This window comes from Chaetodon auriga, chromosome 10, assembly GCF_051107435.1.
Source record: "Chaetodon auriga isolate fChaAug3 chromosome 10, fChaAug3.hap1, whole genome shotgun sequence".
Lineage (NCBI taxonomy): Eukaryota > Metazoa > Chordata > Actinopteri > Chaetodontiformes > Chaetodontidae > Chaetodon > Chaetodon auriga.
Window position 1 is genome coordinate 14,422,927 of NC_135083.1, and position 12,949 is coordinate 14,435,875.

At 43.1% G+C, this 12,949-nt stretch overlaps 1 protein-coding gene across 6 annotated transcripts in view; it reads right to left on the reverse strand.

Moving 5' to 3' along the window:
- Positions 1-1,040: 1,040 nt before the first annotated feature.
- Positions 1,041-12,949, reverse strand: part of scn8aa (sodium channel, voltage gated, type VIII, alpha subunit a) — a 42,883-nt gene continuing 30,974 nt past the window's right edge. For all 6 annotated transcript variants that reach the window (XM_076742005.1, XM_076742001.1, XM_076742006.1 and 3 more), the window contains 7 exons: positions 11,715-11,837; positions 6,723-7,007; positions 6,314-6,367; positions 5,672-5,809; positions 5,473-5,577; positions 5,103-5,373; positions 1,041-4,993 (listed from right to left, as the gene is read on the reverse strand). In XM_076742005.1, the coding sequence (XP_076598120.1) occupies positions 3,834-4,993; positions 5,103-5,373; positions 5,473-5,577; positions 5,672-5,809; positions 6,314-6,367; positions 6,723-7,007; positions 11,715-11,837 (2,136 nt within the window). In that variant the 3' untranslated portion in view covers positions 1,041-3,833. The remainder of the gene's footprint in view (positions 4,994-5,102; positions 5,374-5,472; positions 5,578-5,671; positions 5,810-6,313; positions 6,368-6,722; positions 7,008-11,714; positions 11,838-12,949) is intronic.

A 12,949-nucleotide genomic window follows, 5' to 3' on the forward strand; every position in this document is an offset into this window, starting at 1 on the left:
TTTGAGTTAGCTGTTTTTCTGTTAACATCACACACTGTTGAATATTAAGATGAAGTGGGGTGTCTGGATGATCCTCTGGCAGTATTTCTGACTCGACATCCCTGATTAATGTTGTGCTCACCCCCAAACCCCCACCCTGCACAGTTTGGAAACATGTTTTTTTTTTCTTTTTTTTTGTTCATTTTTTGTAATTTTTTTTTTACATTTTTTTTCAGTGTGGTATCGACATCCAAATTCGCAGAAAAAGCAGAAAAAAGGCACATGCCATTGAGTGGAACACTAGAAACAAACCATTTTCAACAAAAGAAACGTGAGGATGAGAAGCAAGTACATGATCGTATGCATGTTGAGCTGTAATGGCACTGATGTGTGGGTATGGGAAAAAGGCCCTGGGGTAGATACCGTCTCAGGGTGCAAGAGGCAGTCAGTCACACCAGCTGACGTCCTCGGGGAAGAGATCACTGGTACGGTTGGTGGGCAGTGAAGAGAGTCACCTGTGTGTGTTTGTGTCCGTGATTGTGGGTGTGTCCTGTATACTCAGTGAAGGTGAGAGATATGACAGTAAGTGAGAAATGTGCTGGTAACATTATCCTTTCATCATGATCAGGCTACAATCCATGGCAAGCAGCTCCAGTAACATCGCACATGAGCTATTCCCCAACATAGAAGGGTGCTGGAAACAACCAGTTTTAGACATCCACTGAACGTGTTGCACATAAATCAAATGTGACAAACAGTGTTCTTCTGTTTATATACATATAGACATATATGTATACATGTATTTATCTTTTGTATTATATAATATCTATATTTCATTCAATTTCCGTCAACAAAGTGAAAAGTGTCTCAAAAAATCCAAAAGGTAACAAATGTGACAAAGGGCATAGCTGGAAGCCATTCTATATTATTGTTATTATTCATTTTTTGATTATTAGTAGTAACATTTTTAAAATTCCGTATTTACAAAAAAACACAACAAAGCATGCCGATAAAATAAAAGAATATAATACAATATTTATAGTTTCTCTCAAAAAGTTCGTTCTTTTTCAGCAATTGTGCCATTTACATCATAGCCTGCACTGTACATATGTTTTTGTGTTTTCTTTTTTGTCTTTTTTTGTCTTTTTTCAAGTGTGAATGTATCATTCTAAAACATTACATCCAAGATGAACATGGGTAAATTGGATGACATTACTCACTCCTCCTCCTGTGGTTCTCATTGGGAATGTATTTGGTTTCAGTGTGCAGCAGCCAAACTGATTTGGAGACCTCATATTGTAAACAGACCTCAGTTATTGTTACAGACAGGGGGTTCTGGTACAGGCAGTGTTAAACACACCAAATGGCATTAGTGGTGTGGCAATGGATCCCAGATTTGCTGTATGTCCAGTCATCCATTTATAAATAGGACCATCACTCCTGTGTAAAAAAAACAAATGGCAGGAACACCTAAGGAGGCAGCTGTGTTTTGTCTACGACTTGGCAAAGCCTCAGGTTTTTTATGAAAAACACTCACAAAGCTTATTATACAACATAGCTGCGTCAATGTGAGGCCTGCTGATGTTTTATCTCGTCAAGTGTTCGTGTTTCTACCCCCATCTCTGGCTAATTATTTTTGAAGCGGGTGACAGCATTTGAAAGCCTGCAAGTATGTGAAAAGATGGTGCGAGCCTGGGTCCAACACCACACAGTGTTTAAGAGGTCCCACAAAAGCACAATGATACACTGACAAACATTGGACTTTCAGCACTCCGACCAAAGCGCGATTCTCTTCTTCTGCTCTTCCGTTTCCCTCTCGTTCTCATGGCAGTCAGTCTAAAACCCTGAAGGGAGAGGCTCTACATATTTATTGGTCCACGTTTATACTGAGTTATTTGTCACCCATCCACCTCCCTGACGCACCAGACAAAATCCATTTAATTCTCCAGTCCACACCACAAGCTCGTCCTGGCCATCCACCTTCCATACATGCTAGGCACAACAAGGCATGTCCTTGTGAAGATTCTCTGCTAACTCTGCTGTTTCAGACGGTCAGTGACACTCGCACTGATCAAAGCCTTTTCTGAGAATGATTGCATCGCAAGGACGTCAGAGAAGGACTTCAAGGCTTTTTATTTCTAAAGCTGGCAACTCAAATTGTCCGAAAAGCACTACCTAAGACATCACTCACTGGGGAAGTTCTGATGTGGGGCTGACAGAGTACAAAAGAGGAACTTGATATGAATTAATCCGTATGACTATTGTCTAATGGATCCGCCTAAATGTGGTTTTCAGTGCTTCCACAAGCCCAAAACAAACAAGAAAAGGAGTATCAAAACAAAATAAAACCATATTTTGGTCCCTTCTCAGGAACTACAGCATTAAGGAGGATACCTTTTGATCCTTGAGCACACCTGACCCTTACTGATGCCAGATGTGAATCCCTTGGATGAAACACAGGCTGCTCTTCCGTAACAGGGACCACAGGTAAGTAAGGAAAGTGACTGTATGATGGATGTAAGTAAACAAAGAGATGTAAGCCCCAGATTTGGTTCAGGACGACTGGCATGGCCCTCCAAATCTGTGCATCCTCAACTTGAGGATAGTCTGCTTCCGAATACTCATACACTCCACACTCTTTCTGCAGTACTAACATTCAGAGCAGCAAAAAAACATTTTGTAGTTTGTGTTGTTGGCTGATCTGACTGAGATTTTGCCTCTGAGTGCTTACATCCTTCATTCACCTGAATGTTTGATTAAGGGCTCGATTAAAAGATCTGTCAGTCGAAAAGCAAAACTGGTGAAGGGCAGGATCGTACGACTATCATTCCCCCGATATTCCACATATCATTATCCAAGATCTTCATTTTCCAGTTGTGGTTCTCGTAATTTCCCCAGTGGACAGCCTCAAACTATAGTCAAGCCACTGCAGTGGTCTGAGAATTAGTGTCTTGTGGACTATGATTACTCATGCATGATTCCTGATCAACACATGCCTTCATGCAAGTCATTTCTATGCATTGAACGAGCACAATAATTATTATTTATCTGGAACTCGGTCTGAGCAAGTCTCCTTCAGCCCAAGTCAAAACAATGACTAATGACCCCTACCGGTCCGTGTGAAAGCCCATGTAGAAAACGTCTTTTTCAATGTCAGTATAACAAAGAGGAGATGAAAAGACTAGTGACATGGGCTAAATGTTATCTTTTTTTGCTGCTCAAATAATGTAAAGATGCAAGTATACTCAGCACAAACAAACAAAAAAAATCTTTGTCTACTGTTCTGGGTTTCCCCCTCCCTCGCTAGTGTTTCCTTCCTAGCTAAACTTGCTTGGTTGATTATTGTTTTCTTCTTGATAAAGATGGTAAACGCAGAGTTACAGATGCTCCTTTAGACTGCTGACACAGTTCTAGTGGGATCTGTATGATCCAGTCCCGTAGCACTGGAGCTTTGCTGCGGGGGGTCCACACTCGGTGGTGGCAGGGATTTTGCAATTCTTCGATCATCTAGCAGAGATTTCTGTGCCTTGGCAGTTGATCCCCATAGATGTGTGCCACTGGCCAGCACACCGTGAGTCACTGTTTTTCATTTTGCATTTGTTCCTCATTTTAATGAACTTGGTCACTATGCAGCAAAGTTCCGTGGTAAACTGATTGTGTTTGGTTCAGCTGTCTTTGACGACATAAGAAACCACATTGCCTCAGTTGTATTTGAGTCTGTAAACATTTTTTTGGATGTTTTTGTTGTTGTTTTTTTTTCTTACTTGCAAATGATCACTTTTTCTACATTTGTTGGATTTGGGCTCAGAGTCTCATCTCACTGTGTTTTATTGGAATTCGAGAGTCACTGAACCCTAACACTTGGATTCCCACTCATCTTTTTGGTTTTTGTCCTTCTCTTTCCTGGCCCACTCCTCCTTGTTCTCGTCCTGCTTCTCCTTGTCAGGTTTGGTCACGCTGTCGTAAGAGGGGAGAGAGGCAGTGGATGGTGTGCTCTCCTTCTTCTCTTGGTTGGTCCCGCCATTCTCAAGCTTATTGTTAGTAAAAGTGTGGCGCTTGAAGATGATGCCACGCCTGATGAGGTGGGCGCGGTAGGCATTCTGGATAATTCTGGCAGAGACATCTTCCTGTTTGCGGCGAAGAGTGGTGGTGATGGGTTCATACGACACCTTGGAGGGGTTGGCTGCCACGAAACGCTCCTCCATCTGTTGCCTTAGCATGTCCAACTCACCACTGTCACCCAGAACTCGCTTTGTGAAAGCAAACAGGATGTCGAGGCAGTGAATGCGATCGCCGCTCACCATGGGCATGTCCATGGCAATCAGCTCTATAGTGTTGGGCTTCGGCACACGAAGCGGGTGCTCCAGCGCGTCAGCAAAGTCAGACAACTTGGCAAAAGTAATGAACTGAGAGGCAGTGGGGTCGAACTTCTCCCAGATCTCGTAAAACGTCTCAAAGTCGTCCTCACTGAGTGGATCGGCGCTTTCCTCTGTGGCCACGCTGAAGTTCTCCAGGATGATGGCAATGTACATGTTGACCACAATCAGAAAAGAAATGATGATATACATGACAAAAAAGAAGATTCCCACTGAGGGGTTACCGCAGTCGCCCTTCACGGATGTACCAGGGTTTTCCAAATTGGGGTCACAGTCTGGTGGGTAGTTGAGGATGGGCAGCAGTAAGCCATCCCATCCGGCCGACGTGGTGATCATGAACAGAATAATCATGCTGTTGCCAAAGGTCTCAAAGTTGTACAAGTCGTCGATGCCTGCTCCGTGTTTTACGTAGCCAAAGTTAGACATACCGAAGATGGAGAAGATGAACATGACGAGGAAGAGCAGTAGACCTATGTTGAACAGGGCTGGCAGTGACATCATCAAAGCAAAGAGTAAAGTCCGGATGCCCTTAGCTCCTTTGATCAGACGGAGGATACGGCCAATACGAGCCAACCTGATCACCCTGAACAGGGTCGGTGACACAAAGTACTTCTCGATGAGGTCAGCCAGGAACATGCCTGAGAGAAGGGAAAGGATGAGAAGACCATTAGAATACAACAGACGTCTAGAGGCTCCCTCCCTCCCTCCCTCCCTCATTGCTCCACGTCTTTCACCCCTCTCACTCACCGACAATAGACAGGATGACCACCACCACGTCAAAGATATTCCAGCCATTGGTGAAGTAATAATGACGAAGGGCAAAGAGCTTCAGCAAGAACTCTGTGGTAAAGACTACGATGAAGATGAAGTTGACCCAGTAGAGGACAAGCTCCGTTTCATCTGACTGATCGTCCGTTTCCACCATCATGGTGACCATGTTGAGGCAGATGAGTATCATGATGGAGATGTCAAAGACTTGCTGTGTCACAAAGTCAAAGACCATGCCTTGGATCTTGTTCTACGAGGAGAGAGGACACATAGAGATTTACCGGGGAATCCAACTGAAAGCATCGTGTGGTGAATAATCTGAACCCTTGGTACCAGAGAGAAAACATACCTGAGGGCGAGGAATAGGTTTTTGTGGTTTTTTGGAGCCCAGTTTTTTCATGGCATTGTAGTACTTTTTCTGTTCCTCTGTCATGAAGATATCCTGACCTCCAAAGTAAAGGGATAAACAAATATCTGGTTATAATCATATTCTAATGCTTAAAGACGGAAACTCCTAACATTGGACAAGGAGAAAGAACGGGTCTTATCTTTTTCTTCTGCTGGTTGAAGTTGTCAATGATCACACCAATGAAGAGATTGAGGGTGAAGAAGGAGCCAAATATGATGAAAACGACAAAGTAGATGTACATGTAGATGTTGACTTCATAGTCGGGCTGGTCTTCCACCTTGGAGGGAGGCACAATGTTGAAGGTAGTTTTATGTTTTAGTAACACATTTAAAGAACCATTCTGTTATTTCTGAAAACAGACTTGTTTACTTAAGGTTAGATGAAAAGATCGATATCTGTATGGTACATATGAAGCTACCGCCAGTTGTTGACTTACTTAGCTTAGCACAAAGACTGGAAACAGCTAGCCTGGCTCTGTCCAAAGATAACAAAATCTGCACTTCTAAAGTTCACTAATTAACACCTAATATGTACAAAAACCAAAGGTCCTGGTCAACGAATAAAGTCTAATCTACACTCTTTAGTCCAGCCTTTATGCTATGTGAAGTTAGCCGGCTGTGGCTTCGTACTACAATCTTCCCATCTAATTATCAGCAAAGAAAGCGAATGAGCCTGTTTCCCAAAATGTCAAACTTTTTCTTTATGTTCTGCCTGTTCACAGTCTTGCACACAGTAAAATAAATGAGCATTACAATATTTACTGAAAAAGCAACGAATATACCTCTCTTGAATCCACAGCTGCGTACATAATGTCCATCCAACCTTTGAATGTGGCCTTTCAAAAGAGACACATAATTAAATCAATGTGCAGAAACCGAAAACAAATAATATACAGGAAGAACATTCAAACTCAAACCGAAACTGATGCATGTCCTGTGGTACAGCTTGTTCATGGAAAGAGACGAGTAGATGAAGAAAAGGACACGGAGAAACACACGATATACATAATGAACTTGAACAACAGACAGCCTCAGAGCACTGTGGAAGCAAAAGGAGCTTGAAGTAACAACAGATTCTCAGGTGACACACAGAAAGACAAAAAAAAATGTGCACAGGAAAATGAGAAACCAAGTTAGCATGAAACAAGAAATGGAGTCACACAGAGAGGAGAGGAGGAGCGACACTCTCACCACTTGCAGCAGGGCCAAGTAACCGGCGCCCACATTGTCAAAGTTGATCTTGACGTTCTTCCACCTGACCTCGGAAAAGTTTTGTTTCATGAGGGCCTCGCATTGTGTCTTGTTGTTGACCACGTCGACGGGAAAGTATTCCTCTGATGTCTCATTGAAACAGTAGTAGTACTTGCCCGCAAACAAGTTGACCCCCATGATACTGAAAATCAGCCAAAAGATGAGGCAAACCAGCAACACATTCATAATGGAAGGGATGGCACCCACCAAGGCGTTGACTACCACCTAGACCAGACCAGGGAAGACAGGATATGACAGAGTGAGAACCAGGAAGCAAACGCAGCTCATTCAACCCCACCAACAAGACACTACATACTGTTATGGCGTTACACAAGTACTTAAAAAAAGCTATGCAACACTTTGGTGCAGCTGGTATTAGGAGCAGCAGTTCAATCTGATTATGATTTAAAGCAGCCGACAGTAAGCGCTGCGCTCCTCTGTGATGTACATGCTGATGTGTGGAGATCCGTTTTAATTAGAGCAGCACTGATGTGACTCTGAGATGCTCTTTGATCTGTTGAAACATGCGGCCAGAAGTGCTTAAGGGATACTCAAGCATGCGCACACACACACAGACACGCACACGCGCATACCAAGGAAAATACCAAAATAAGAAATCTATAAGAATCACATGTTTAGAATGTTTGTGTATAAAATCTAACAATTTGGTGACATTTTGTAATAATAATAGTAAGTAAGTATTATTTTACACATGACATGAATGTCACTGACGTGTAGCATGAGGTGCTAAACTGATGCAGTGTTGTAGACAACATGCATGACAGTTACTATATATCATATCAGGACATACATTGCGAGTTCATGTACTTAAGTAATTGTACACTTTCCATGTTTAAGCCTTTTTTTTTCTTTTCATACGGTTAAAGGCAATGCACACCTCACTCTCTCTCTCTCTCACACACACACACACACACACAGTCACACACAGTCACACACACACACACACAGACTCAGGCACACACACCACTTCTAGGTGGCTGTTTTCTAAAGCTCTGTCTCTTCAAGGATTCAGAGAACTGTTGAATACTCCTGTTATTATTTCATGTTTACATGTAGGTATTAGATAAATATCAGAATAACAGAAACATGAAATAATAACGGGAGCATTTGACAATGTTGTGAGGACTGCAGTTTATAATATTTGGACAAAATAGATGTGAGTATTTTTCTACATATTTGCTTCATAAAGCTTATATAAAAAAAGTGTTTGCCATACCACTATGAAGTGTCCGCTCTTAACCACCCCAACCTTAGACAGTCAATATTCTTAATCTCACTGGCCCTTTTCCATAACTAAGTCCAACAATATAACACTAAAGAAAAAAAACAATCAACTAAAATAATTCCCACCACCACCCCAAAATCTACACCTGTCTATCAATCCAATCTGTTTTCCCGTATATACTTATCATAGCCAGTAAAAGCTCAGCACATAGTGAACCGCTTACTACCAGTGTTAGGCAGGCCGACCAGCAGCTCTCAGGCAGACAGCTGAGCATGCATGTCCTTGGCAGACTCGTTTTGTGGAGCCATATTCCCTCCTCATGACAAACAGACAGGGAGGAGCTCTAGAGCAGGATTCTCTCAGCGTGTACACGGCGTTCACAGGCTGACTCGTGTTCAACGTGCGATCGTAGATTTCACATGTGCTGCACGCTCTTAATATACCATGTCATCAAATGTCGAATGCGGGAAGGAGATGGCTTTAGGGTGATATTTAAAGCCTTTCCCCTGCAGTGTTGCCATGCACTCGCTGAGAGAATGACTCTTCGCTCGATCTGAGGTACAATTGAAACGCTTTCAAATATTCAGTGTTCAAAAAAAGAATTAGGCCATGCTGTGTGGAAAGCATTCTCAGAAAGAGGGAAAATGGCTTTCAAAAATGCATAATGTGCATTGGCAGTTATAGTACATGCGTGTTACATGGCATTGTGCAATCTCAAGAACCGCTCAAATCAATAAATAAATAAATAGAGAAATGTGTGGATAGAGAGATAGCGGCTAAAGACATAATGATTGAAGCTTTGCTTGCTTGTGCGTCTGACGAGCCATTCTGATATTTACATGGGTTACATTTGTATGGGTGTCTGATAAATATCTACAGCACAGCAGGGCTGAGCTGAGACACCATTAGTCTGAAATATGTGTTAGCCTGCTGACAGGCCATTACAGTGATTGGGGCTCAGAGGTTATTTCCAAAGACCCCATGATGACTGATGCTTTTAATAAGTGGCAAAAACCAAAACACTAAAGTCATTGGCATTTCAAAATCTTTGGTGTAACTTAAACTTCAGCAGGTTCGTCAGGTAGAAGGGTGAAAAAAAGGGGATTGACTGAAACTGGGGTAAAGATGTTGTCATTCCTGTACAATGCATTGCTCAAAAAAGTAGGACCAAGATTACAAAGCAGCATTAAGAGAAAGAGAGAGCAAAGTACATAGTCAGAGCAGCCCATAATCATTGCATGTTAAGCAGTGCAATGTGTCCAATTGAAGCTGCACTGCTCGCTCGGCGCTGTTGGTTTGCGTTGGCCTCTGCGATGCATCGTGCTGTGACACTCAACCAGCGGGAATATAAAAGTTCTCATCATTCTAACTCTCCAGAATCTCTTTCATACGGTGTCATCTCTCCATTCATGTACTTCCCTATTCATTTATGTATTGCTTTGACCTCGAATTTTCCATTTTCAGTTCAAACAAAATGGTAACTCAATTGATGAACATAGACGTTCTAAAAAAAATTTTATACAGCAGGATCAAATTCCTCTGTTTGTTTCCCTTTGCGTGACTGGGCCACCCTCACCTCTCTTACCACATACCCCCACTGAATGAGGTCATTCATAGGGGCACTGGTGCTGGCATTAATACATTCTACTGAAGCAAATGTGCCAAGATTTCCAAACCCAAAAATGACAAAATCTCATGAACAAGTCTATTTCCCATCCCCAAATTAACAATTGAAACTATAAAATTTCAGTGAAATATCCTTGACAACATCCATAAAGCCTATCCAGGGCCTAAAAGCATTGATGTCTGCTCATGTGCAACGGCATCACATTTTAGTCGCTGGATATCTAGTATGAATGAGACTTCACAATTAATTTACAATCAGTCCACCCATTAGATAATTGCACAGGCCTTCTTCTCCTGCCGGTCTGTCATTTTTGGGGCGTGCTAAAGAGGGGCAACACATTGTCTGTCTAGGGTTGAGAGTGTTGTCCGAACGCTGTAGCGCTAGTCAACCTACGGGCCACCACCCACCCAGACCCAGAACTCAAAAGTCAGAGTTTAACTGGGCCCATTGTTGCCTCCCAGTTTCACTTCCTGTGGGAGTGGAAGGCAACAGGAAGCCAGGGCCTGCTGTATGTGCTACAGTATGTGGTGTCATGACATGACAGCAGTAATGCCTTGTGTGAAATGGCAGCCTAGCATATTTGCTAAGTTTCTGCCTGCATTCCCAAAGGAAGGCACTAAAAATGATTTAAAAGATTTAATATGGACAACGTGTTGAAAAATTTACAGCAATAACCTGCCACCAGAATGGACTGTTAGCAGATCGGTCGGTCAGATGGGAATGACCCACAGTGCTGACACTGGCAGAAGCTTAACAAATATTTTCCTCCCAAAGCCACAACACTGTGAGTGTGTGGTTTCTGTCTCAGTCCCTGATGCAGAAAGATCCTGGACAAGCAGGAGAGAGTGTGGTGACCCTCCAGCAGTCCGGCCCAGCCGAACTGGGCCAAGGTGGAGTGAGTAGTGGAGGGATCAGGGGTTGTGGAAGAAGGGGGGGGGGGGGGGGGGGGGGGGGGGGGGGGTTGGTGCTGCGCAGTGCTGCACATGTGGGGCTGAGGAGGAGGTGGTGGGGAGGGGCTGAGGTGAAGAGGGGAAGCTCAAACTAGAAGACAATGCAACCAGTCCAAGAGTAGTGAGTAGTAAGAAAATGAGATCACGAGAGTTAGAGAGAAAGAAAGAGACAGGAGGGACTACGGGTGACAACAACCAGGTGCAACCTATCGCTACCACCAGTCACAGAGACAACCAATCAGATCTGTGTGTTTTAGGCAGAGGTAGCTGTCAGAGTTACTGTCACAGCGAGTGATTTCTGCTCTGTAAACCGCTGAATCTTCTATTACAAATGGGCCTCTGAGTGCTCGTTTGGCAGCCGCCCTGCATAGTTTTGGTGTGACTGGTGGGGCAGAGGTTCTGGTGTCCTGCAGCTCCCTGGTTCCTGCTGGTTGTTCTCGATGCCAGATGCACTGAGGGATGGTGTGAGCTTGGGGGAGGGGGGGGTATGGGAGCAGGGGGTGGGGTGGGGTGGGGTGGGGGATTGGGGGCATGTGGAGGGGAGGGGTGTTCTCAATTAAAAGCAGTGATTGAGAATCAGGCCAAATGAGGAGCTACTTGTTGATTTGGATGCTCTATGAGATGGCATGTAAGTCTGGTTAGCTTTGACCACTTTCACATTCACTTTGGCCAATCAAGAAGAAACAAAGTAAGATGAAGTAATCAGAATTTCTAGTTTGTCACTTATGTGATGAGGCAGCTTTGTGAAAAAATCTTTCTGTTGCTCTTTGGGTAATTTGTATTATGGAACAAACCAATTTGTTTGTAGATTTTGTTTGTTTGTTTAGGAAATTCAATTGAAATGTTGTCCTGCTGGCAATACAACTTTACTGTTACTTTACTCAGTCTCCCAGCTGCATCATGACTTCTTTCGCTCTAACAAAGGCATGGTACAGGATTGCGCATGGAAAGGTGACTTCTTGGCTTTCATTTCCTGGTTTGAAAAAACAATCCCCCAATATTTTGGAGTTCTTTTTTTTTTGTCCTCTTTGTTTTTAGATCAGTTCTAGCATGCTTTAAACTGTTGAATGGGCATGCGGAAGGATCAGCTGCTTAGCTTTGGATCTTACCCTCATCCCTTCAAAACGTGACAAGGCTCTGAGGGGTCTCAAGGCCCTTAGTGTCCTGAGTGATTTAATGGGCCCTAGATCGGAGTAGCCCAGCGCATTAGCTACAAGGCTGACTATAGACACCTACACAAAAACAGAGAAGCAAAAGAGGTTCCAAACTGTTAGAAGTGAGAATATTCACTAGGGAAGAGAGACGGCCCTGGCATAGGCGGAGAGTTGCTTGACATACACACATAAATCTATGCATGTATATGCATGTATAATATTGCATTTATACATGTATATACACTGAGAGAGAAGGTCAATGTTTAGTATAGGTTTTATGTGCGTAGTATTTTTAGTAGCAGAAGGCCATAGGGATTGTTTGTCTGTTATTTTGGGGCAGTTGACGAGATGTGAAAAGTCCTTTGTACCTGCAAAGAAATTTGTGGTTGAGAGAGAAAGAGAGGAGATAGAGACATAAGACTCATATAGAGGGTAAATTAGGCAGAATAGAGTGCTACATGATTTAGTAAAGATACAAGCGAAGGGACTGGGCAGAGCAGAGGAAGAGGAGTTGGGGAGGGAGGGAAGGAGAGAGGTTACCCTGTAGAAGCTGATAAAAACCCAACAGACTTGAGAGCCTTACCCTTGCCCCTCTAACATTGTCTCTCCATGTCGCTCTTGGGCTGAGGCATAAAATCCCATATAATTTAAGACAGACAAACTAACGGAACCTAAGAGAAAGAATACAAGTAAACATGTACAAGTGTGTCATTTTGCCATTTTCTTTCTCAGACATCAAATCAAACTGCTACACAGCATTTAGAGTCAAATAGGAGAGCCACAGTCACATGAACCACACACAAGAAACAGGGATGGAGAATAAGGGCAGATCGGATATGGTTATTAGCACTGGATGGCACTGAAAGGACAAAAATACACAGAGTACAGTCGAGTTACACACAGTTAACAAGGGTTAACAATAACAGCACACAACCTCAAAGAAACTGGTGCAGCCCCTCTCCATGTCCGACAGCAGCCGCCAGGGTATTGCTGCAGCCAAAGAATGCTTCAAGTGTGTTATCATTAGAAACACTAAGTAAATCCTAAAATTAGGTCATTATTTCACAAAACTGTATATGCAGCCATTCACAGCAACAGCATAAATGTACAGGACTCCTATCGCCTTAATGAATCAATATGAATTCAGGAAAAATGTCCTGAGCTAAGTAATTATGAATCCCCTGTAGCTC